The sequence below is a fragment of the Vombatus ursinus genome, unplaced genomic scaffold (assembly GCF_900497805.2).
Source record: "Vombatus ursinus unplaced genomic scaffold, bare-nosed wombat genome assembly UNPS02007612.1, whole genome shotgun sequence".
NCBI lineage: Eukaryota > Metazoa > Chordata > Mammalia > Diprotodontia > Vombatidae > Vombatus > Vombatus ursinus.
This window is the reverse complement of record NW_020947390.1, coordinates 10,909,101-10,936,870: the sequence shown is the minus strand read 5'-3', so window position 1 is coordinate 10,936,870 and position 27,770 is coordinate 10,909,101. Positions and strand designations below refer to the sequence as shown.

Genomic DNA, 27,770 nt, shown 5'->3' with positions numbered 1-27,770 from the left:
TTAATATCAAGGGGTATTTCCTTCAAAGATATGGCATGAACAGAAAGACAAACATCTTCTCTATCCCCGACCCCACCACCAAACATCTAGGAGCATTCTCTCTTCTATACCACCTCTGTCTCCGAGCAAAATGGGCTCATATTTAACACAGTTTCCACACAATGTTGGTCTCACCAAGTTCCTGTCCAAATATGGCATAAATGTTGGATGGGTCCTCATCTCAGCTACTACTGAGTTGGGTCTCCAACATTACTTCTTGGAGCTTCAAAGTTGGACTGTTTGGCCTGGGCTCCACTCCTGGGCCTCTATCTCCAATTTCCTTCACCCACATTGAAAAAAGGACAAAAACTGGGGCCAAAAACTGGGGCCAAAAATCACAGAGTATTTGTTGGCCTTGGATAGGGAGTGTATGAAACTTCTGTTATTGCATTGTCTCTCTTTTCTCACCAGAACGCCATCAGGCAGGAAGAAGTCAGCTGAAGAGAAGGACCAGGTTCTGGTCAATTACTGCCTTTTAAATATTCCCTCTAGTTCCAGCTACAAAACCAAAGAGGCTCTTCTTTACCACTTGTTTGCAGACTAGAACCGTTATAGAATGTCTACACATACTTCAAAATTTGAGCATTCTACACACGCTCATAAGGGCTGGGCTCGTTGGCCAGTCCTCTGATACATATGGGAAAACTCATATGTACTAATACAGGGTGAAATGAAGAGAATGAGGAGAATAATTTACATTATGGCCATAATAATAATCTGAAGAATAACAGTTTTCAAGGGCCTTAGACCTCTGACAAAATCAGTAACCAGTCCAGACTTCAAAAGATTGATGATGGAACTTATCTCCTACCGCTTGAGAAGAATTTATCTCCTACCTCTTGAGAGGAAAATCAGACATAAATTCTCAGACGGGGCCAGTGTATCTAGCTATGTTCAGTTTGTTTTGCTGATTATACATATGTTACAAAGTGAAGCCTTCTACTCTGGGGCCAAGGTGGGCAAATGAGAAGGTGAGTGATAGGTTAGTGATAGACCTGAAAAAAATTTGAACATCAATTATATTAAATAGATATATTTCTTTTTTATTTTTGAATAATATTTTATTTTTCTCATTTACATGTATAAATAATTTTGAACATTTTTTTTTATTTTGAGTTCCAAGTTCTCTCCCTTTCTCCATCTCCTCCCCCCTCCCTAATATGGGAAGCAAATTGATATATATTATACACGTGCAATCATGCAAAACATATTTCTATATCAGTCATATTGTGAAAGAAGATACAGACCAAAAACAAAATAACACAAAAAATAAAGAAAATGAAAAAATAGTATGCTTTGATCTACATTCAGATTCCATCAATTCTTTCTGTGGAGGTAGACAGCATTTTTTAATCATAGTCCCTTGGACTTATCTTGAATCATTGTATTGCTGAGAATAGCTAAGCCATTCACAGTTGATCACTGTACAATACTGCTGTTACTGTGTACAATGTCTCCTCAGGTCTGCTCACTTCACATTGCATCAGTTCATGTAAGTTTTTCCAGGAGATTCTGAAATCATATATATTTGGAGAGAGAAAGAGAGAAAGAAAAAGAGAGAATGAGACAGAGAGAGAAAGAGAGGGAGAAAGAGAGAGAGAGAGAGGGAGAGAGAGAACTGTACATAACCATTTACAATTCCTTATACATAAGATGATCTCTTACACTATCCTCTTTCCTGTTCTTGAAATGTTGGTTGATTATTATTAAGTTAAGAATAAAAAAATGAAATTCTTTAAAAATCCTTATGGTCAAGGACCTGTTCTGTCTGATCAGAAGATAATCAAATATTTTCACTTTTAACCCATTTTCAACTTGAGGAAGCAGCAATAATGGTGACCCTTAGAAACTGCCTAACAAACATGGAATTGTGAGAATCTTTCCCCCTGGTCTTCTGGGGGAGGAGAAGGCCAGTGCATAATAAATACAGTGGTCACTGCTAAGCAGTCCTACATAATTAGAATGAAAGTCTACTAACTCTCGCTCTCTGAGCCCAAGTCAAAAGAGAAGCAAAGTATATAAGGAGAAGTTTTCAGGAACATTCTTTACACCAAGCAAACTGACTACAATTCTATGGGTAGTAAAGCACCCTAGGATCAGCTCACTAAAAAAAGTCATAAAAAAAGCAGAAAGAATGTGACCCTCTGCTGAAAGAGTCAAGAAATCCCACTGCAATAGGCTACATTGATATCATGGCTCTCCATGAAATCAGACATTTATCACAAGTCCACTGAACTGATTGGTAAGCCCAGTACCTGAGGCCTGAGATTACTCATGACTTCAAAACAGATCTGCACTTCCAGTGTGCAGCATTTGGTGTTTTGCAGTAGGCAAGAGAAGCCTATCTGGTTAGCCTCCTATTTGAGGACACCAACCTATATATTACCTATGCCAATGTCACAATCAAGCCAAAGGATATCCACTAAGCATCATACATGGAGAATATACTTAAATTCCACTATGATGGGAAGTACTTGTCATTTTCAAAACAAAAAATAATCTCTTCTTCCTGTTATTGGTAGTTCTGAACATTCTATAATTTTCCTCATGGGGCCAAAAGGTGCCTAAGTGCTAGAGACAGGGAAGGCCCAGAATAGACATAATTTTAGTTTAATGTATTTTAATAGCAAACTTGAAGGAATAGCACAAAAAACAGCAACATTAAAAATATGGACATACATGATTGTGAATGGAAAAAACTGGCAAAATTAGGTATTGTCAATTTTCCCACTTCATTTGTGAGTGAATTTTGAATATAAATATTCAAGTTTATAGGATATAAAATATTAATATAGCCAAAAATATTTCCATGAATAAGTTTCAATGATTCAACTTTATAAAAATTATAAACAAATATGTTAAATTTTCTGGACATTTGGATTTTTTTAAACAAGAAAATTTCTTATTGGTGGTAATTAGTGTTTTCAATTCTTTTTAACATGGTAGATTCCACCCAATCACTATGCTTTTCTATCTGTGTTGTCCTACAGGCAAGTCTAAGCTTTTAATGTCTGTCTTCTGTACTATTGCTGTAAGTTTGTTACTAAAATATATTAAGGTAAAATAAAACGTCTATTGTGGGCCTTCCATATCTCTAGCATTGAATTCTATAAACATTTTAAATTCTATGCTTATAATTTATTTTTCAAATGAAAGGTTTTCAAGTTTTTTTATTTAAATGGCCCAAAACATTACTATGTGTATTAGTACTAACCTGAATGTTACCTTATTTGTCTACACAGTCACTGCATTATTCATTTTTTAAAGCAATTTTAGATACATGAAATATAAAATGCACTATCTCAAATCCAATTCTGTTCCATGATATTAACCCACAAGGCTGATTAGAATTCACATTCCTTCAATTTGCAGCAAATTGAAACTATACTATTCATTTTCTCTTTGATGAGGTTAAAATTGCTTATGCTTCTTTCATCACATGATCTGATTACTTTGTGCTGGTTGTAGATTCAATTTCATGCCAGAAGTGACTTACATAGGAAAGATTTGTAGGAAAACTCCGAGTATTTCATAATATGTATTTTCAGTGGTTCAATTAAGTTTCTCTATATATACTTTGAGGTATGATCCTCAAGTGATACTTCCTTAAGGTAAGTAGTAAATACCAAAAAAAGCAAACTTTTGTCTTTCCTTTAAGAATTTCAAGTAAATCTCCAGCGGGCTTAAACACTTCATATTATATTATTTTTACATGTACTTTTCACTATCTAATTATTTGTCCCTTTTTGTTCTTTAGGCAGTTATTAAAGTTCATTTACTCTAGCTGAGTTCTTTCACAGTTGAGTAGGGTTTTTGGTATGAAAATCTGAAAAACTGAGAATCCAGGCCACATATTTTTAACAGGATATATAAATGCTATATTATAGCATTGTAGAGATAGATAATTTTTTTTCCTGTCAAAATCCACTGAACCACAGACAAAGTCAGTTGAGGATCACAAGAGAGCTATTTAATTTTCTGACAGTGAAAGGGGGAGAAGAGGGATAAAAGAGAAAGATGAAGTAATAAGCACTTATTAATCACCAACTATATATCAAGCACTGTGCTAAGCATATTACAAATATTATCTAGTTGGGAGAAACATAAAAGCAAGGTAGTATGGTGCAGTGGAAAGGATACTGAATTTGGAGTCCCAGGACATGGGTTTGGATCCCAACTCTGACACTACTTCCTGTATAACTTTGAGCAAATCACTTAACCTCTCTTGGCCTCAGTTTCCTCATCTCTAAAATGAGGAGATTGGAGATTATTTCTGAGGCTCTAAATCCTATGAAAGGTTAAACTCACTTGATTTTTTAAAATTAAGAATGGGGAATATAAAGCTTTATTGAATAGTCATCTGCAACTTGTTCAAATAATTTTTGACATATACATATCATAGTCATTCCATCTAGTTTTATGAGTTGCTGTGGCCAGAAATTTCATCACCTGGTGATGCTCAGACCAATACCTATCACAATGATGAACTGAATTGTCAACCAGAACTTAGCCACCTTCCATATTAGTAGGGCCTACCAGAGTTAATATTCAGCTGTCACAATCTAGGGCCATCCAAGAATGACTTTGGCAGAAGATTCAATAAATACAATACATATTTTAAAACATGCTTCAATTCCATATCATAACTATTTAAGGGATGGAGGGGAGACAAGGAAGGAGGGGTTGAGGAAAGAGAAGAGTGGGTAGAAAAAAGTAAACAGACAGAATGTGGGAGAAAGACAAGCAGAAGATATCAAATGAAGAGAGGATAAGAGAAGAAAAGCTGCTTAGGTTCTGTGCTGGTAGAAATAAACTATTCCTTTTTACTTGGGCTAATCAGAGAAAAATGACTGACAGTGGTTTAATGTTAGAATATGTTATGGAGGAAGTCTATGAAATCTTACTGTTTTTATAAGTAGATGGCTTTATTTTCATCTTTTCTAAGGGATAAGGAGGAGAAACTAGATAGACCTCTTTCTAGGGTCCTAATAATAATAATAATTATAGCTAACATTCATATATGGGCAGTTAGGTAGCACACTAGATAAAGCCACACTAGATAAAGCACCACACCTGGAGTCAGGAAGACCTGAGTTTGAATCCAGCCTCAGATAATTACTAGCTGTGTGACTCTGGGCAAGTCACTTAACCCTGCTTGCCTCAGTTTCCTCATCTGTAAAATGAACTGGAGAAGGAAATGGCAAACTATTCCAGTATCTTTGCCAAGAAAAGCCGATGAACAGTATGGTCCATGGGGTCATGTAGAGTCAGACACAACTGAAATAAATGAATAAAAACAACATTCATATATCTCTTTAAAGTTTGTAAACAGTTTTACTTTCATTATCTCACTTGACCTTCACACAAGCCCTGTGAAGTTGGTGATATGGGTATTATTATCCTCATTATACAAATGAGGAAACTGAGATTCATATAAGTGAAATGATTTGCCCAGGGATATACAGCTAGTCAGCTTCTAAGGCAGTATTCAAACTCTTCCTGACTCCAGGTCCAGCATGCTTTCAATTTCACCACATTGTCCCTCTCACTCCTATTTCTAAAACTTCGGCTCTATGCAATTCACACGGCAATTTCTTCCTTTCTTCTTTTTTGTGACTGGTCTCGGATGCTCCAGAAAAAAAGAAAGGTACCTGTTAGTTCCACCTGTGTCTAGTAGGAGTGTAATTAAATTAACCATGTGACCATAATATATACCTACCCAGTCAGGACAGTTTTTTGCATTTTCTTCTTCCAGAACAATTACCATTCAAGGTTGGAATCAGACCACTTTTACTCCAAGAGTTATTCCACATTCATATCCCTAACTCTTTGGACAGAAAGGAGAGCTCATTCCTGATAAGGCACCAGATGTATGAGAGTGTCAAAGACAGGCTAAAGATAAATGTGTTTTATGGTGAAGAGCATGTGGCTCACTCTCTACACATTTTGAAACGTAAGAGACTTTGGTGATCTAGAATCCTGTATGGTAAAAGCAGAAACTCAAATATGAACGAATGAAGGAAAAGTCATTTGTTAAGTGCCTCCTATGTCAATTTTTATTGTTGTTCAGTTGATTCAGTCGTGTCTCATTCTTCATGACCCCATGGAACATACTGTTCGTAAGATTTTTCTTGGTAAAGATACTGGAGGGGTTTGCCATTTCCCTTCTCCAGGGGATCAAGGTAAACAGAGGTCAAGTGACTTGCCCAAGGTGACATAGCTAGTAAGTATCTGAGGTCACATTTGAACTCAGATCTTCCTGACTCCTAGACCAGCATTCTATCCACTGAGCCACCTAGCTGCCTCAAATACCTATCTGTCAAATACTGTTTGCTAAGTGTTAGAGATACAAATACAAACAAGCAAGACATTCTGAAAGGGGAAAACAATATATATGTGGGGGGAAGTAACCTGAAAGGAATTCTGTTCAGGGAAATCACTGAGATGGTGATTGGAATCATAGGGCAACTGGCTGTCCCTCATTCCTGGTATATTCTCTCCTTTCTCACCTCCCCTTCTTAGTTTCCCTAGCTTCCTTCAAGATTCAGCTCAAATCTCTCCTTTTGTAGGAGGCTTTTCCCTGTCCCTCCACATGCTAGGACCTTCCCTTCCAAGATCACCTCTGATCTACACTCTTTATATCTTGTATGTACCTAGTTATGTTCATGTTTATCTTCCCATTAGAATGTATGCTCCTTGAGAGCAAGAACTTTTTTTCCTTGCTTGGTGTATAGTAAGCACTTAATAAGTGTTTGTCAATTAACTGACTTACTGACATCCTTTCAAGTAATGGTTGCATTGATGTGATTACTGTTCTCAGAGATATAACTGGAAAGGGGGTAGGGGAAACAGTATGGATGCAATGACATGGCATGGAGATGGCTGGCTGAGTAGTGTGGTTGGAGCTAGAGAAAGCAATTATCCACCAATCAGAAGCCCAGGGTCCCTAGGTTGGAGCTAGAACTCCAGATAGAGGTTGGAACAAGAAGCACAGAAGCATGAAGATGGCCAGCATGATGGGCCTAGCTCTGGGTTAGAAAAGATGAATGCTCACTAGTACCTATGGACACTAGCCGAGGAGCTAGGCCCATAGGCCACTTAGGAACAGGGGTGTAGAGAATGGGACTCAGTCAGCAGAAGGGGCCTAAAACTGATGGTGGGAGGGTCTAAGAAAATGTAGACTCTTTTTAGAAATATTGTATATCAATACTCCAGTGTAAAGTCAATTCCAGAAGTTAGTAGGGACACTGTCAATCTAGAACTACACAGCCTGCTATTATAAACCTATGAAAGAAATACTGGATTTTAAGTCGGAAGGAGTTTTTGCCTTTGATACTCATTAGTTCCTGTAGTAGATAGTGTAAGGTACTTGAAGTCAGGAAGACCTGGGTTCAAGTCCTGTCTCTGACATATATCACCTATGTAATGGCTGGGCAAATCACTTAAACCCCTCTAAACCTTGGTTTCTAACATCTGTCCTACCTTTTTCACAAGGCTGTTGGGAAGGTCTAATGTGATCATGTATACAAAGTGTTCTGAAACAATAAAGTGTTCTGAAATAAAAGCAAGTCATTTTTATGACCTGAGTTTTGCCATGTGCCATGTTACACCCTCTCCCATGTGGTCAACCGATGTGGCAGTAATACCTTCAATGTGTGCCTTCACAGGTACCTTTGAATATGACTTAATCACATGGAACAGCAAGGTGGTATGTGGATGGAGTGCTGGACTTCAAATCAGGAGGACCTGAGTCTGAAACCTACCTTAGGCAAGTCCCTTGATCTCTTTCAGCATTTGTTTCTTTATCTGTAAAATGAAGATAATAATAGCACTAACTTCACTGGGGTTGTTGTGATCATCAAATTGGAATATATGTAAAGTCATTTACAAATATTAAAGTGTTATAAAATGTTACTATTAATATGTGAGACTTTTAAAGTGTGGGCCTAGGATTACATAGCAAAACCAGAGCAAGAGAGGTCATCATCATCATACCTGGCTAATAATTCATATTTACATAGGCCTTCAAAAGGCATAATCTGCCTTCTACATAAAACTTTGTGAGGTAGGTAGTATAAGTATTACCATCCCCTTTTCAAGACGAAGAAACTGAGGTCCAGAGAAGAAGAATGACTTCCTTAATATCACATCAATAGAAAATATCAGAGAGGGGCAGCTAGGTGGCGCAGTGGATAGAACACCAGCCCTGAAGTCAGGAGGACCTGAGTTCAAATCCGGCCTCAGACCAAACACTTGACACTTACTAGCTGTGTGACCCTGAGCAAGTCACTTAACCCCAATTGCCTAAAAAAAAAAAGTATCAGAGCCAAGATTTGAACCAAGGAATTCCAGATATCAAATCTAAAAATCACTTCAACATGGTGCCTCTCAGAATATATACTGTGTTAGCTCAATAATGTAGTATAAGGTGTGATTATATACTTTGGGTAGGTATAGCCACTGCATTAAAGGAACTTATGACCTAGAGCACCTGAAATTTAAGTCAGACTATTACCTTTCCTAGACATGTCAGGGATTGGGGAAGTCGAGTCAACAAGCATTTAAGAAACATCTAATATAGGCCAGGCACTATGAAAAGCCCTGGAGATACAGAAAAAGGCAAAAACATGGTTTTTGTCCTCCAGGAGCTCACATTCTAACTTAGGGACAACTTGTGAACAACTATGTATAAATAAGATATGATGCAGAGTAGATGAAAAAGTCTGAGAAGAGAGGGCATTAGCAGCTGGGGAAAGCCTTCCTGGAGTAGGAGATCTTAAAGGAAGTCAGGGAAACTAAGAGGCAGAAATTTTGAATTGGCGCCTCATCCATCTGTGATAAGACAAAAAAGAAGGAACAAAGCTCAGCTCAGGAAAGCTCTAAAGAGAACTTATAGTTAAAGCTGCATAGGAGACATCAAACCTAAGGGTCAATAGGCAAGGTCATTCTGGACAACTCGCCCAGATAGAGTTTGTTCTGTGGTAGTCCTTGAGTTTCTTCACAGGGAGAAAACTGTCAGTATTGAATTTTGGAATAGACAAGTGGTAATCAGTTGGAATATGAGCCTGGGGAGAGAGAGACAAAGAGTATATGAACTTTCCTGGTGGGCCAGTGCATACCAGCTACTGAGTTGGTAAAGGTTAATTGTGTATTCATGATCATAGACTTCATAACTATCTAGAATGCCTCAGAGTGCCTGAAAATCGGGAATCCTTTAAAAATAGATGACCATTTTACACACTGGTATGATCTGAGGAGGCTTCCTCCTTTCATATGCACCTGCCAAATTCTTTCTCTACCTCCATTTGATACTCACAATATTAGAGATTCATTCCTTTCTTACCTCTTAAAATGCAAATAAACTCTTGAAAAGGTAACCCTTTGAGCACTTATTCCTTAGTGTGAATACTAAGGAATATGAGAGCTGTTTATGAGAGCTGTACCTAAGATTAGGTTTTGAGAGGGTTGGTGGTCCTGAGAGACTATGAGCTATGCTGCTTCCTGAGGGGTAGCAGTGAGGGATTGGAGCAGATAAAAAAAGGGGGCAGGGAAGCTGAGGGCTCTAGGGGGTTCTGCTGCTTAACAATTTACCTAAAGATTGGCATTGCCTAGAGATTCCTAATGTTCTGCAAGAAATTATCTTAAATACAAGTGAGAACAAAAGAAAGGTTATAATATTTTGTGTACAAGAAAGAGCCTTGTCTCCCTTAGAACCGGTGTTATCGTTAAGTACTGTGAATGCCGGGAAGAGAATCCTCAGACCTGGCAGAAAACTTTTTCATGTCCAATCAAGGAGACTCGAAGTGCAAAGGACTTTGCTTCCTTTCCTAGCATTGATCTTCAGTAGATACTAAATGAAGTCCCGGCAAGGTTTGGTGACGAGATTGTTCACTACACTGTTTTCAATAAGCATGAGTACCAACAGTCTACAGTGAAGGACACCGAGTTCAAAATGTTGTCAGATGAAATGTTGCTGTCACTAGCAAGAAAGGTATCAATTATTTCTAAGAACAATTATGGTTCGTTTTATTTTTAAATGGACATACAACACAACACATAAGCGCATTAAGCTTCACAGAGTACTTTCCTCATAATAATAGTGTTAGGAAGAGCAGCTATCATCATCTCTAATTTTACAGACGAGGAAACTGAAGCTTAGAAGAGAAAAGTGACCTTTTTAGTATCACAGAGCTAGTCAATGTCGTGGATAAGATATGAACCCAATTATCTCCTTATTCCCAGTCAATTCAATTCAACAAGCACTTTTAAGCATTTATGTGCATATCATTGTGCCAGGAGTTAGGGATAAAAAGATAAAAGTGAAAAACAATCTTTGCTCTAAAAGGACTTGCATTCCTAACTAACACTGGCCACCAAACTTTCTTCCTGAGAAGAAAACATGTGTTACACTATGCCAGGTTTGACCCTGCCCCAATTCCTTTACAGGCTGTGCCTCAGCATTTCACTTACTCTCTTCTGAGACCCTCTCTATCCAGGGAAATACAAGTAAATTTGAATTCATTCTACTGGCAAAGGCTTGTACGTAGAAGTTGAGGTGGACATTTTTAGAGGGAATTTATACATATATGTGAGGCAAAAAAAAATGTATCTATATTTTAACAAAAGATTAGAAGAATTATCTCTCTTAAGCACCAGAGTATTTTTTTTTTCACTTTTTGGTGAGGCAGTTGGGGTTAAGTGACTTGCCCAAGGTCACACAGCTAGTGAGTGTAATTACCAGAGTGTTTAAAAAAAAATAAATGTTAGTCCTAGAATTAAAGATGTGTGGATTTTAATGTTAATATCTGGCTCCCAGAAACACCTAAAGTTGTCTTTGACTCAATCAATCTGTAAATATTCTGAATAAAAATGCAAACTGGGCAAAGAATTAACTTTGAGTTCTATCTCTAAGAGATACAAATAGTTTCACCAATCAGTCAAACAACAAATATTTATTAAGTGTCTAATATTTGCTAGGCATTGTGGTTGGTGCTTGGAATATAAGAATGAAAAAATATACAATCTCTACTCTCAAGGAGCTTACATTTTAAGTAAGTTTTGTGTGACTTGAATCACATGTTTTGTAAAGCATAAAGTGTGTGATACAAATAGAGCATATAACTTTGATGCTTTCTAAAAAACTTTTCCCTTTAATGAGTCTAGTTTTATTTATTCTTTTGGAATCCATCCTTTCTTTTACTTTATTTATTCAGAGTGAGAAAAGTAAATCCTTTGATTTGGTCTAGTTCCATGAGAAGGAAGATGCTATCTTGTAATAACTACAAGTCTCCTTTTGTTTGTTTTTGTTTGTAATCTTTAGTATGTGAATCCAGAGGCTTTTTTCAAATCAGTCTGAGAAAGAGAGAGAGAGACAAACAGAGAGAGAGAGAGAGAGAGAGAGAGAGAGAAAGAGAGAGAGAGATAAACCTGCCTGCTTCTCATTTGGTAGCAGTAGCAGGGAATAGAAAGAGATATAGCAAATCTGCAATAAAAGCAATGACATTTTTTTTGTTGTTCCTACATTTTGTATTTCAATATTTGATATACTGAAAGGGGTTCCTAATGATGATCTCTCTATTTAAGGAAATATAGGTAAATTAGAATTTATTCTTCAGGAAAAGGGAAGTGGGGAGAACATATTCTGTGTGAGTACACAAACTTAAGCCACCAATATTTCAATGGCTTGTAGTTCATTCTATTTGCAATACCTTCCACTGCTACAGATTTCAACTCCTCTATAACTTAAAGGGTTTTTGAGAGTTGCTGTGGCTAAAATATTTATAGTTGCATGGGGGAAGTGGAGGGAAACTTGTTGATAAATCTCTGACGTACAAACATTTTCAGTTAAACCAAAGGTTAGAAAAATGACTTCTAAATTCAAAAGTGGTTTGCTCAAGATTCTGGTAATCAAAAAATTAAAGATTCATGATCTTTGTGTCATCTTATCCTCTCTGATTAATTCAGAATCACCTGAGAATGTAAGACATGTTTAATTTTGAGGAACGGAAGAGGGAATATCCTAAAGAAGAGATTTACCATGGTCTAGTGGACAGAGTGCTGGATTTGGAGACAGAAGGACCTGGCTTCAAATCCCATCTCTGACACTTAAGTACTGTGTCACCATAGACAAGTCAATTAACCTCTCTGAACCTGCTTCTTCACCTGTCAAATGGAGATGATCATGCAAATGGCATCTACTTCATAGAGTTGTGATGGGGTTCAAATTATCGAATTTATATAAAAAGCTTTGCAAACCTCAAAATGCACTATAAATGTCAGATATTATTGTTATTATTGTTACTATTATTATTGTGTAGATTCATTGACTTAATCACCTCCTGCCTGTAATCTGGGGCCTAGGCTATCAGCTTAATTGCTATAGATTGCCATTCAGCAAAGAGTTTGCAAAATACTTGGTTTCCAAAGTGTTCACTACTACAAAAAAATGTGAAATTAAACATTTAAAAAAATTTTTTTAAATGTTTTTCTGGATCATTAGTCCTTTAAGTATGAATAAAGAGATTACTTATTTTTTTAACTGTGATTTTTTACTTTGAAAGTATCAATGGCAAATAGACTGGATCTAATATTCTTGAGGTACTGTCAACTTTAGGAGATGAGCTGATAAGAAAAATATTTCATCCTTTAGATGACAGTGAAAAAATTTAAGACTGTATCACTTATGAAGAAATAAGAGCCATTTCACTGAATATTTTTGACTATTCTATTCTCCTTTCTTCACCTTCCAAACCATCCAGGTCCTGTCTGGAACAATAAAATAGAAAAGGCTTTTTTCACAGGCAGAGACAGCAGAGATGGATGTTTTCAATTAGTGCAGTTGTCCAGGGAAAATCCAGAACTACTCAATGCAAGAAATACTGAATATTTCTTTTTCCAAGAAAAGGAAAAAGAGCTGGGAAAAGTTCAGCTGGTGGATTTCTTTGACTTTTTAAGGTATGATTGATGCCATCCTCATGGATCTGATTTTCTTTAGAAAGACAACCAAGTAACTATGCTCAGGACCACTAGTTATGTGACTTTAGGCAAATCACCTAACTTCCTTGTGCCTTGGTTTCCTTATCTATAAATATAAGCCCAATAACACCTGCCCTACTTACTTTATAGACTTGTCAAGATCAACTGAAGTGACAAATGAGAAAATGCATTGCCAAAGTAAAAACACATAAAAATGTAAAGTATTATTATTATAAAAAAAAGTAGGCTACCAAATCTTTCTTTCTTTTTTTGAAGGCAACCAGGGTTAAGTGACCTGCCCAGGGTCACACAGCTAGTAAGTATCTGAGCCCAAATCTTTCTAACATAAAGAATCCCTGTCCTTATATTTGAGCCTAGTTCTGACATATATTATTTGCTTAGAAAATAAACAGGCAAAGAACTTGGCTTGTTAGAAAACTATTTGTCACTAGTAGGTGAAGAACTAGTCTTGAAGTCTTGACTATGAGTATTGAAGTATGGAGAAATGACAGTACATTTCTAGAGTTGTAGTCCTCAGATTTTGAAGCAGCAATAAAATCAAGGTGGGGAGGTGAGGAAATAGGTAAAAGAAGGATTGGACTTACTCTTATGGGTACCAAAGGAGAGAACTGAGATTGATAAGTGAAGGTTGCGAAGGGCAGGGGGGAGGCAGATTTCTATTTACTTTCTAATAATTATAGCTATCTCAAAATGAAATGGATTGTCTTATGAGGCAACGAGTTCTCCATCACTAGAGATTTTTTGACAGGCTACAGATCACTTGTTGGCAGTTAGATGTCCAGTGGATAGAGTGCTGGGCCTGGAGTTCTGAAGACCAGAGCTCTTCCGTTACTGCCCCCAGACACTAGCTGAGAGACTTTGGGTGAGTCACTTAACCTTTTTTGACTTCAATTTCCTCATTGTAAAATGTCAAAACCACAAAACAAAACCCTCACAGGATTACTGTGGGAATCAAATGACATCACACATGTCAAGTGCTTTGCAAACTTTAAAATGCTACATAAATTCTAGCTATTACATTGTTCGGGGGATTCATCCACAAGAAAAAGTATTGGAAAAGATGCTCTCTGAGTTTCCTTTCTAGTTCTAGGATTCTATAATAATTTCCTATGATTTGCCTATGATGCTGACATATTTATCTAGACTTATAAGATTTAGAGCTAAAACAGATCCAAGAATCAAAATCTTATTTTACACCTAAGGGAAGTGAGGCCTTCCACAGTAAAATATCCCAACTGCCATGGAGACTTCACTTTTCTCGATGAAAAGAACTGCCATGGGAAATAGCCTGAAATAGAAGCTTTTTAGAAAAACTTTTTACCTAATACTTATAATACTTCCTATGAAATAATACAAATAACAATGATAATACATTCACATGAGATTTAAGGGGCAACTAGGTTGCAAACTGGATAGAGCACCAGCCCTGAAATCAGGAGGACCTGAGTTCAAATCTGACCTCAGACACATAACACTTACTAGCTGTGTGACCATGGGCAAGTCACTTAACCCCATTGCCCAGCAAAAACAAAAAAACAAAAACACACACACATATGAGATTTGTAAAGTTCTTTCTTCACAACAGCCTCATGAGGTAGTGTCATATTAATATTATATTCCCATTTTATATATGAAGAGATAGAAGAGAAATTAAGTGATTTGCCCCTGTTATCATAGCTAGTAAATTGCAGAGAGACAGGTATCAAATCCAGGTCTCCTGACACTAAGTCTAAGACTTTTTTCACTATACTATGCTGTTCAGTCAGTTCATAATTTCTGAAAAACGACCACTTAAAGCAGCACTTTGTAAAAGCTTTTTTGGGTCATTTCTCTTTTTGACAACTTCCTCTCCCCTCTGTTTGGAGGGCTGAGTACCAAATTCCTTCCAATCCCCTGTTTAGAGAGGGCAGAAACTGGACTCTAAGCTCACTCCACTTTGCATCTGTGCTGCCTGGTTTCAACTACAAGAACAAGATGCCCACATCCTGAGTACCCCCTCTCCTTCCCTCCCTCCTCCACCCCAGCTTTTCTGCCTCTTTTTGTGTGTTGTCTTCTCCAATTAGACAATAAGCTCCTGAGGGCAAGGACTTTCTTGTTATTAACTGTCTCCGTGGGGCTTAGCACAGTGCCTGGTACCTGTTGTTGTTGTTCAGTCCTGTCAGGCTCTTCATGATCCTGTGGACAAGGACGCCAATGCTGTCCGTGAGGTTTTCTTGGCAAAGATACTGGAGTGGTTTGCCATTACCTTCTTCAGTGGATTAAGGCAAAGAGAGATTAAATGACTTGTCCAGGGTCACGCAGCCAGTGTCTGCGGTAGGATTTGAACTCAGGCCCAGCACTCTATCCACTGAGCCACCTAGTTGCCTCCTTATCTGGGACATAGAAAGAGTTTAATAAATGTTTACTGGATTGAATCGGATCCAATTGTCATGGAACTATTTGGCAGTCTGATGAAGCCTATGGACCCCTTCTGAGAATAATGTGGTTTTAAAAAGAAACAATTAAAATGGAAGGAAATGCTAAATTTCAGTTAGAGACTAATGAAAATAAAGAAAATTTTTTTTCCCTATCCAATTTTGCAGACCTCTCCTCAACCTACCCCCCCTCCATTTAAAGGATACCTCACAATATCTGATACAAAGAGAACAAAAGAGAATCAGCCTGGTGCCGTGGAAAGAATGATGGACTTTGAAGTTAAGGGACCTACCTGGTTTTACATACCACCTTTTCCTTGTGACCTTGGCCTGGTCATTTCATCTCTCTAGGCTTTACTTTTTTTATCTGGAAAACCAGTGTTTTGGACTAGATGACCACCTCTTGCTTTGAGCTATGACCTTATGAAAGAAAAACGAAGTTAAGATGATTTGTAAGGTTTTGGTTTTGGTTTTACTTTCAATATGAAAGCAGTAGCAAAAAGGTGGAATATAAAGGGAATGACAATTAAAACTCTGGGTTTTTTTTAATATTTCTAGTACAAATATCAAGCGAATGTGGATGATATGGTAGCTGCTTATAGATACCCATATCTAATGGTGTACGAGTCTGGTTCTAAAGCAGGACTCTCCATACTATGAGCACTTCTACACAAAGCTAAAACCATGAAAACATTACGTTCCAGTTCACAGAAATCTTAGTGATTTATTAGAGAATCAATGGGCTAAGGTAGGTCAAGCAAAACCTGAATTTCTCTAAGCAATGAAAAATTAATCTATGTTATTGTTTGATTAAGCTATGTAATAGTTTCTATCACACATAAGCCATCAAATTACAAAATCGATAGAATAAAAACAAGAGAAGTTATTTTCTGAATAATGTCCCCATAGAAATAACCAAAGAATAATAACTAGGGCTGTTCTGTGTATCAATGGACATGATCACAGTCTTGTCCAATTTTATATAAAATCCTTATCCCAAGGTACACAATAATGGAATCCCAGAACATCTGTGTTGGACTATATTTCAAAGGTCATCTAATCCAATCCATGTTTAAGCAGAAATGCCCTCTAACATGGCCACAAACAGTACTGTAGCCTCCAGTTGAAGAACTGCAGTAACAGGGAACTCATCCCTTCCTGAAGCAGTTCATTCCATTCTTATATCAATCAATAAGCACTTATTAAGCACCTACTATGTGCCAGGTACTGTGCTGTGCTAAGTGCTATGATACAAAGAGAGGCAAGAGACGGTCCTTGCCCTCAAGAAGCTTACAATCTAATGGATCTAAAAACTATTCAGAAGTTCTCCCTTACGTTAAACCCAAATATGGTTCTCTGGAACTTCTATCCCTTGATCCTCATTCTTCCCTCTTGGGCTAAGCAAACCCAGTCAAATTCTATTTCCATCTGATAGCCCTTCAAATATTTGTAGACAACAATCATGTTCCCTTATAAATCTTTTCTAGGTTAAACATCCCCAGTCCCTTCAATTGGTCCTTATATGACATAGTGTCCAGGCCCCTTATCATTCTATTGGCTCTTCTGTGGAGCACATTCCAATTGGTCAACGCCCTTTTCAAACAGACAAAGGTCTATCCATGAGAATCCCAAACTCATCTTTACCCTTCAGCAAAGCTGGCCAACAGAGTAGCTTCTGAATAGTCAAATTGCTGTGACTGTTGGAATAATTTCATTTTCCTTCTCCCCAGGCTCACTGTTCAGTTTTACCTCCTTTCTGGCCCAGGAATTCCTCTCTCCCATTCCCTTTTAATCCAGTTTAACAAGCATTTATTAAGAGTCTACTATGTACAAGGTGCTGTGCTAGCACTTGCAGGTATAAAGACAAAATAAAAAGTAGCCCTTGCCTTCAAGGAGGTTGCATTAAACAGTTACATCTACATAAGTATACATACATAAACACACACACATACACACACACACCCCTTCTCCTAGTCTCTCTCTGGTTCATAAAAGTGTGAGTGGAGAAAGCTGAGATTTATGAATTATTTATTCTTATTATTTATTCTCTCCTAAATTTCCCAGGAAAACAATGAAGAAACTAAGAAGATTGCAAAAGAAGGTCAATTAGTTGCTAGAGAGTTGCTCCAGCCCCACAGAATCTCCCACTACTAATACTGAGTACTTCAGGTAAACACAGAATGGACATTTGGTGAGGCAGCCGTTGGTAATGGAAAGAGCACTGATATTTGGCAGCCCAGGGCCTAGGTCCAAATACAGACTCAGCCATATTACCTTTGTGACCCTGGACAAATCACTTGAATTTGCCAGGGTTCATTTTTCTCATCTGCAAAATGAAGGGACTGTACTAGATCAGAGATTCTTAACCTTTGTGTGTGTGTGTGTGTGTGTGTGTGTGTGTGTGTGTGTGTGTGTGTCACAGACCCCTTTGGCAGTCTGATGGATTGAATGTTTTTAAATGCATAAAATACATGGGATTACAAAAGAAACTAATTATGTTGAAATAATTATAAAAAAATCTTAAGTTCACAGGTCCCAGGTTAAGAATCTCTGAGATGATATCTAAGGTTCCCTCTAGCTCTAAACTTTATTAAAATAATTTAAATTTAAATTCCACTTTGTCAGATCACATATTTGGGTGATCACTGCTTTCCTTGATGGACTACAGTGTCAGCCATGATAGTGTCAGCCCAGTGTAGAAAGGCAAGCCATTGGCAACTGATATGTACCCTTCGTCATCTCTGTTCAGTGTTGTGACGATAGTGTTTTGTGTCTTCATGAATCAAAATGAAAAATAGCTCTTTCTTGACTGTCAACTTTAACAAAATAATTTTTGGCATCCCAGTTTAGACTTTGGCCGTTAGGCTTTGATTTCCTCTTCTATAAAAAACTACTGGACAAGATGATTTCTTCCACCTCTATATACCTAGGATTGTGGTTTTCCTATTGCAAGGTGAGCCACAACTAACCTATAACACACCTTTGAAAACCCCAGTAAAATGTATTGCGATGTACTGCTTTAATAATCAATCAGTCAATAAGCAAAACCCTTAATATGTGCCAGTTACTGTGCTGGGCAATAAAGATAGAAATACAAAGAATGAAACAATCTTTACTCTCATGGTAAGAATTCATTATTTTTTTCTATTTGAATTCATTAATATTTGGCCTAATGCCAAAGATTATTAAACCCTTAACTGAAATAACAAGGAATAGAATGACATTTCACAATTTTGTACAGTTGTCAGAGAAAAGGATGTCACAAGATGATGATCCTTTCTTCTTTTTTTTTAAATTAATTCATTTATTTTTAGTTTTCAACATCACTTCCATAAGCTTTTGAGTTTTAAATTTTCTTCCCTTCCTCCCTCCCCAAGACGGCATGCAATCTGATATAGGCTCTACATATACATTCCTATTAAACATATTTTCACATTAATCATGTTGTAAAGAAGAATTAGAACCAACAGGAAGAACCATGAGAAAGAAAAACAAGAGAAAAAAACAGGAAATAGCATGCTTCGATCTGCATTCAGACTCCATATGGATGTGGATAGCATTTCCCATCATGACTCTTTTGGAGTTGTCTTAGATCCCTGCATTGCTGAAAAGAGCTAAAAGTCTATCAAGGTTAGTTATCACACAATGTTCTATTATTGTGTACAACGTTCTCCTGGTTCTGCTCACTTCATTCAGCATCAGTCCATACAAGTCTTTCCAGGTTTTTCTGAGGTCTGCCTGCTCATCATTTCTTATAGCCCAATAGTATTCCATTACATTCATATACCACAACTTGTCCAGCCATTCCCCAATTGATGGGCATCCCCTCAATTTCCAGTTCTTTGCCACCACAGAAAGAGTTGCTACAAATATTTTTGTACATGTGATGACCCTTTCTTCTTAATAGGGCCATGCAGAGCAAAGACTAGGGGTAGATAAGATAAACAGCCTCCTATATCACAATACACAGTAACCCTTTAAAAAAAAAAGTACCTTTTTCTAATGCCAGGAAATGTTGCTCTCCATGGCATAATATTTGTTTGGTGAGCAAGTCAAGGTCCATGTGTTGGATTCCAGTGAACAATAAAAGAGGAGTTTTTTTCCAAGAGAGGGGGACAGGGGCAGGAACAGGGAAGCAGGAATTTTTAAACTTTGCCTAAGACACACAGATGCCAAAGGAGGCTGTGTGTTGTAGCCTGTTTCGAAGAACTCCATGATCTGTTTTGGATTACCTGGCAGGGCAATCAGGCAGTTTCCTTATAGTTTATAGGAAAGGATGCTGGATTTGGAGTCAGACGATTTACATTCAAACCCTAGCTCTGCCCCCTTAAGAACTTGGGAAAGTCACTTGACTTCTCTGAGTCTCAGCCTCCTCATCCAGCACTCTATTCACTGAACCACCTATGTGCCTAGTAAATATTTACATCTAAACAAACAAACACATACTGTATACTATATATAATACATATGTGTGAAATATATGTGTGTATATGTATGTGTACATACATATAAACATGTTGAGTCTAGGAAAAAAATTCAAGTTGCTGTACCACACTAAAATTTTTTTCAAAGTCTTTAGCTTAGGGTTTGCTAAGTGTCCAAAGATGGCACAACTTATAATGCTGGGCATCATCAGGAAGGATCTTCCATTTATAAAACGTTGATGGTTCCACACACAAAATACTACAGGCCACTGTGTCATTGCACTTTAAAAAAATATGGTGGGAATGGAAAAGGTCCAGAGAGATACAAATAAATTATTAAGAGGGTGTGGAGCATCAAATAAACTAAAAAGATTAGGTTTCTATACCTTAGAAACATTAAGATTTACCAGAGGATATTACAGAATTTAGAGCTGGAAATAGCCTTAGCTATTTAATTCAACTACTTCTTTTACAAATAATGTAATTAAGCTAAAATAAAAGTGATTTGTCCAAGGTCATAATGCTAGTAAGCAGCATTACTGAAGTTTATAAAAACCTAAAATGTATAGACCAAGAGTTACTAATAAGAATTAAAAATGACTGACAATCATGCTTCCAGCAAGGAGAGCTGGGGAATTTTGCTGTGACATGCATAAAGAAGACAATATTTTACTTTGAACAAGATGAACATGGGATTTTTTATCAAATCTCAGAATAACTGAAGTAGTGGTGGAAGCATCTCTCATCTCATGAAAGAGGTGGCTTTAGGACAAATTAAAATAAATACATTTAAAATGTTTATACCATATTCTACCATTTGGGATTCTCAATTAATTGGTATTTCCACTATATCAACATCATTCATTCGTTCATATACACAGTCATTTATCCAAAACCCTTAAGCAAAGAGTCTATTGTATGAAAAATTGCTGTGATATACATGAAGGAAATACAAAAATAATAAAGTCATATTCCTTGCCTTTGTGGGTGGAAGGGAGAGGATTCACAATATAGCAATAATAGCTTATGTCAATTATATGACTATCACCAAACAATCCTGTACCTTTCATATTATTAGCAAAAGGTTAAATAATTATGTAGTTTGTATGTTAAATATATGTATTGTACTTTGACTCTTTGAAAACTGGCAAATTATATGTGACAGACATATGGTAAATTAAAGCCAATCACTACAGCAATTTGAATTCAGGCTCTCTTTGAGTTAGAGGAGTTTTGAAACAAGGGGACTTGACTAATTTCTCTCACTCATTTAAATCCCCACATATGTCAGCAAAGGCCTTTCCAAATGTGTGATTATGTAGTAATTCAGCACACATATCAGGGGAAGGGAAAATTTAAAAACTCATATGACACATGTATCCCAATAAGATTTATTAAAGGATATTTGTTATAGTATATTGGAGTCAAAAGGGAGGTCCTGTGGTCCTCCAAATCTGTGTTCAGATTAGAGTGATATGTGGCAGTTTCCTCAAGGATGGCACATTATATTTCCCTTTCTGTACTGAAAATTTGCCATCAATGACATGTTAGGAATGGTCCCTCCTTTCTAGAGGTTCTAAATTGAGAATGGTTGAGTTTTATCTAAGACCTCTAATTCTAGTTCTTTACTTTCAAATCTTTGAGCGCAGTAATTGGTTGAGAAGGATAAGAATATGGGACTGGAATGTTTCTCAATTTATTCCATGTTAGTTAACGAGGAGATCTTTTCTATGATCCCAGGTGCTATGAGACCAACTGGCCCTACATGAACACATCCATAAAGTCATATCTGAGAAAACAGGTAGATTCTCTAGACTTATTTCAGAGTGAAAGCAAGAAGCAATTAAAACTACACAGGTATACAGGATAACAGTCAATTAACGTGTGTCTGAGTCTTCTCAAAGAGTTCTGCATCTAACTGGCATAGGCTGTATCAGTAGGACAATTTTGTTCTTTGAAATAAGGCTCAAAGTCCTCTAAGGGAGATGCTTAAAAAGTTTTCCTTTGGAGTTCAAATCCAGCCTCAGACACTTGACACTTACTTGCTGCGTGACCCTGGGCAAGTCACTTAACCCCGATTGCCTCACCCAAAAAAAAAAAAAAGTTTTCCTTTGATATTCCACATATGAATGCTAACTTAGGTTCTACTGTGGAGGTACAGAATAAACCTGTAAGACACAGCAATCTTAACAAGGGAAAGAAAAGCCAAAATTATTCATACAGTTTTGTATAAAATGTGTGTTCACATACGTAGTCTTTAGCAAGCACTATCAATTCACTTACATTCCCCAGAGGAAAGATGGCATTTGCAGTCACAAAATTCTAAGAGAAAAATATATCCTAATACATGTCATAAGAAAGAGTCATGGAAACCAGAAATGTTGAAATGAAATGTAGCATGCACAGTTTAATGGGCCCTGCAACACATGGTAAGAATCCATTAACAAGAATATCTGATAAATGAGAACATCCCAGTCCCCAACCATACTAGATCAAAGCATTTATCATATGATGCTTTTTAAACAGTGGGCAAAAAAATGGTGCTAGTAGGTGATTTATAAATATTTGTTAATTTTATTTAATTATCTTAAGGAGCTGTATGAAGTATTAATAAAAGCAAGAAGAATTTAAATAAATTCTAAGATCCTGTTTTCTTAATAGATTATTAAGTGAAAGTTATGTATAAGGAATAACCTCTGAGGATGTTGTCATACCACATTCCTTTGAAAAATGTCTGGATAGTCTAACAAAGACAAAATACTGGGATTCATGTATTTAATTCAATATATTAAGTGCTTATTATGTACAAGGCAATATACTAGATGCTAAGTATACAAAGGTTAAAAAAAAAAAACACCTCAGTCTCTGCCCTCAAGGAGTTTGTAGTCAAATAGGTAGAATACAGGCACAGAGATAAATAAAATACTTAACAAGAGTATGTTGCTCCCCTATAGGAGTACTGATGGGAAGGGCAAAAGACAGGTGATATGAGAAAAAACTGGCACGGTATTTTGAACATGAGGAGATGAGGGGAATCAATGTCAGAGAGATTAAACATACTGATTTCCCAATTGCTGGGCTTCATGCTGTGCTGGTCTATGGGGTTTTTAAACATCAGGTCCTTCTACTGAAGGACAGATAATTGCTCAAGTCACAGAGGCAAGTGGAACCAATGACAATGAGAATGAAAGGAAGATTTCTGGTTGCTAACAGGGCAGATGGTAGCAGGCAGATTCTAAGAATGAGAGGGAATCTCTGGATTTCAAGTCCCTTTACCTTCTCTGGGTTTAGACAGTGTCTCCCTATGCCTCTTACATCTGGTCATTGATGATCAGATGTTGATTTCATCTTCCTGAGATCCATACCTCAGCTGGGAAAGCTGCAGTCAGAGGGAACTGAATGCCAACTTGAATGTCATTTTTCCTGCCTTTCAGGACCAAGGATGTGAGTGGAATTTTGTACACACACACAAAGTGTATATGTATATATATTATATACACACATACATATAAAGTATATATATAATATAAATAAAATACATACATATATATGCCTTTTGCTTGAATTTTATTACATTTTTATCTGATTAAGCTGCTGTTTAACCATGACTATGATCATGAGTGGAGTTAATTGAGGTAACAGCAAATTTGGGGAAACAAAAGGGCATTGACAAGGTGATGATATGATCGCCTTATTCCTGGACACGATAGACCAGAGGGTTATGTAATAGTGTGAGTTGATTGACGATGACCTCTGTCCATGGTCCCAACTACTCATAAAAGATCACAAAGACACACTGCTACCATACATACTATAGAGAGAGAGTACAAACACAAAATAGAATGATAGAAGAAAAGGGAGATCTAGACAAAATGTTCTTGGAGAATTTGAGTAGGTAAAGAACACTAACATCTAGAGCTGAAGTTCTTTTTTTTTTTGGTGGGGGGGTTAGGCAATGTTGTTAAGTGACTTGCCCGGGGTCACACAGCTAGTGTTATGTGTCTGAGGACAGATTTGAACTCAGGTCCTCCTGAATCCAGGGCCGGTACTCTATCCACTGCACCACCTAGCTGTCCCTAGAGCTAAAATTCTTAATCTGGAGTGATTTCAAAGAATCGGTGAAGTTGAATGGGTAAAAATGGCATCTTTGTTTTCACAAACTTTTATTTCATTATATAATGCTTCTGCTCTTTTTTCCTTTCAGTTAGTCAAGTATATTTTCCCTTCTTTTCATCCCCTTCAACAAGTCCTGTTCATTAGTTTTAAATTTTTCTTTTGCATCTCTTTCCAAAGAGGATTTCCCTATATACCCTCTCTTTCTGTCTACTTTAGATCCTCATTCTCTGATTCATGACCTCTATAATTGTCTAGTTTCTCTCTTTTCTCTGTATTCTTCATGCAATCAAAGTTTCTAATCTAAAGTATCTATTCTAGGCTCTCCTCCCTGTGAGAGGTTTCTGCCACTGACTTGTAGAACTTGCCCTGTGGATTCCCCTTTTCCACTGTGCCTCACTCCCAGAATAATGCCAGTAATTTCAGGTGTCAGAGATGACACTGCCCCATGGAAGGGACCCTCCCTCATGCCCCTGATTATGCAGCCCATCACTGATCTATACCCTCCCCTGGTTACCTTCCTTTCCACATTTGCCTCAAAATCTCCTCTCTGGTCTATATTCTCCCACTCCCCCAGGAGTTCCAAACACCCCTCTGCCCTACCCCAAGTCCTGATCTCAGATGAACACACTGTTCAAGCACTAAATCCCCTAGGTCATAGCCAGCATAAGGTCCCCATCTCCCTTCACAGACCATTTTGCTTCACCCACAGAAGCATTCATCAAGAAAATCCCCTATCACCCCCAAAGTAAGACCTCTTTCCTTCCTCCCCTTTTCAATCCTTCCCCATCTTCACCTATTCCCCTATATGCTCTCTCTGAGACCACAGTAATCACCTTCCCCTCATTGTTAGCCCTTGATTTGACCCTAGCACATCACACACTCCTCTCTATCCCCCTGTTCTCCTCCCCTTCATGCAGCCTCCTGTGTTGTAATGTAGTCTCACAAAAGCACATTAATTCACCTGGAGGCAGTGTATCACTAGAGTCTTTCCATAATGCCCCGTCTGCCTCTTCAATGTGACCTCCACCAGATTTCTGCCTTCACACTGATTCTTCGTGCACAAGTAGAAATGTCTCCTATTGGTCTCTCTGCTATTACTCTGCTGCTGTTGCTATCATTGCCTACTGCATTTATTCACTCTTCCTGCATTTCTGTTGTTTGGGCTATTCAAGAAGCAAAAAACCAATGATCTCTTCAGTTCTGATTTTCTTCCTAAAATGTTTCAAACAACTCTTTAGTAAGGAACAACCATCATTTTTCATATATGGTTAAGCTCAGATTTACAGGGTAGGTCACCCTGGGCTGCACGCTGAGTTCCATTGTTCTTGGGAATGCATTATTCCATCCCCTTCAACATTTTTTAGTAGGTACAGAATAGTCTTGGATTATTTTAATTTCCTTTCCTTTGTATATTAACGTCTTTCTTCTGATATCTTGAAGAATTTGTTTCAGAATTGAATTGTTAAATTTAACCACTATGTGTCTTGGAGTTTGCAGCCTTGGGGTTTTTGCTTTAGGGAGTGGAGGTGGTTTGTGTGTGTGCAGGCAATCTGAATTCTTTCCATTGGAATTTAATTTTTTATGTTCATAAGTTCTGAGTAGCTCTCTTCTATTATTTCCTTCCTTACGGTGTTAAGGTTTTTTTGTCCTCCTGTGTTTTTCCCATAATCCTTAGGTTGTCCCTACATATCCTGTCTTAAAGATTGGTAAGTTTTGCTTGCAAGGTGAGCATCTTTTCTTTTAATGTTATTGGGTTTTTTTTGCTTCTCTTCTTCCAACTGTCCTTCACTTGTGTGTATTCACTTCTTAGTCAATGATTTTCTCTTCTGTTTCTATGGTGAGACTTGCCCACAGATTCCAGTTTTTCTGTTCTGCTCATTATTTTCACTGTGCAGGCTATAATTCTGGTCTTATAGCTCTCATTTCTTTTTTTGAACCACTCAGGAACACCATGTTCTGGTTCTATTTCTCCTCCCACTCTGCAAAGTCTTCTGTCTTATCAAGTATTAGATCATGTTCTTTTGTTCTGCAGTATTTATTCATAGATGCCTCAAGTTGTTTACTAGGTCTGGAGGCCATATTTCCTTCTGTCATTACTGTTTTTCCTATTGACTTATCATTTTTGTCCAATGTATTTGAGTTTTCTTCTTCCTGAAATCTTTGGTAATTTCATTCTTTTTTTTTCTTTATAATTCATTTTCTGACTCCCTCCCCTCTGACTGTGGTTTCCTTTGAGGAAGAATTTCAAAGTGTCTCAGCCTTCTCCCACACTGTGCAATTCACAGTTCACCAGCCTAGGTCTCTGCCCCATCTGATTTGGGGATGGTTACAACTAGTCCCAGCTGGATGGTGTGCTCTTTCCCTCAGGCTTAGCAGAGTGCTGCACAGACACCATACATGTGGTGTCCCAATCAGGTGTCCTGTCTCACTACTCTATTCCTTAATTCTTTGGCCTGGCACTAGCAATTTAGTGCTTTTCAACACTGATGCTGGTTGTGGCCCTTGGCAAGCTTTGCTTCTAAAGGGCTGCAGTTGTGCTGACTGGCTTTATAGTCATGGCAATTTTCTGCAGCCTGGATCCAGGTTCTCCACAGCTCTGGAAAGAGGGAGAAGGCACTGGGGTATATGAGTGGGTTTTGTTGCAAGCCTATGTCATATCCTTGGGTTTGTTACTGCAATCTTCTGTCAGTAGCATGGGAGGTGGAAGGGGGGTGCTGAGTGAGATCAGGGTCACTGAACAGCAGCTCATGGTTTTAGGAGTTTTTAAAAATTTTTTGTAGATTCTGGGTGTCCTAGACTATGGATATGGCTGAGATTGCTTTATCTTTGGTGCATAATTTCTGTTTTGGAGAGGTTTGAGAGGTTGTGGGGGTCTTCCACTCTGCTGTTCACATGACCCAGAAGTTTCTCCCCAACTTCTAACTGAAATTGTATCATTTCTTTCAATTATGAATATAACCAACACATATTATTCTAATAAGGGGTCCAACAGACTCTCAGAAGATTTTGGCATTTGGGGGGCTAGGTGGTAGCAGTTTCAAATACACTTTCTCATTTCTGCTTCTATTTTCCTACCTTGCTTCCTTACCAATTTGTGGATGCATGTTCCATCCTCTAATATGCTCCTAAGATTTGGTGATAAACCAGGGCAACTTTGAAAAGCATTATGGTATACTGAAAAGAGCACTGATGCGGGCTCGGTTATCTAGTGGCTTCATAATCCTGTGACTCATCTTCCTCATCTGTAAAACAGGGATAATACAAAACTTATCTCAGAGGTGTTGTGAAGAAAATGCTCTGTAATTATCAATAAGCTACAGAAGTAGGAAAGAAAAACCTCATAAACAAATGTAGAAAAGCAGAAATATTAAGCACATCCTTCGATAATGACAATGCAATAAAATTATAGGCCTTTGAGCAAAGTATTCAAAGTTTAATAGAGACTAAATAATTTAATCCTAAAGAATTGGTGGGTCAAAGAACAATGATCAGTAATGATGCCCAAAAAGAAGAGTAGAAAGAGGGTCATTGAAACATTTTTAAAAACACATAGAAGAAAACAGGAGGTTCTGAGGGAGATATAAACAAGCAGGACAGCTTTAAAACGAACATATTGAATTTATTATGTGCTTTAAAAAAAGAACGGCTTATAACAGAAGTTTGTGGTTTTCTATACAATACTCTTTTTCTGTTCTTTTTTGCACATGGATTACTCATGTTATTTGGTGTTTGTCAAGTACAGAAAAAAATAAAAATTACTTTTAAAAACTAACAAAAAGAT

General features: G+C 37.4%; 1 protein-coding gene across 1 annotated transcript in view; it reads left to right on the top strand.

Moving 5' to 3' along the window:
• The window catches only part of KDELC2 (KDEL motif containing 2), a 55,077-nt gene that overhangs the window by 24,037 nt on the left and 3,270 nt on the right, over positions 1–27,770 (top strand). Inside the window, 7 exon segments of the mRNA XM_027849530.1 lie at positions 5,795–5,992; positions 6,609–6,684; positions 9,751–10,030; positions 16,008–16,069; positions 16,071–16,197; positions 17,514–17,655; positions 25,665–25,695. Coding sequence (XP_027705331.1) covers positions 5,795–5,992; positions 6,609–6,684; positions 9,751–10,030; positions 16,008–16,069; positions 16,071–16,197; positions 17,514–17,655; positions 25,665–25,695 — 916 coding nt within the window.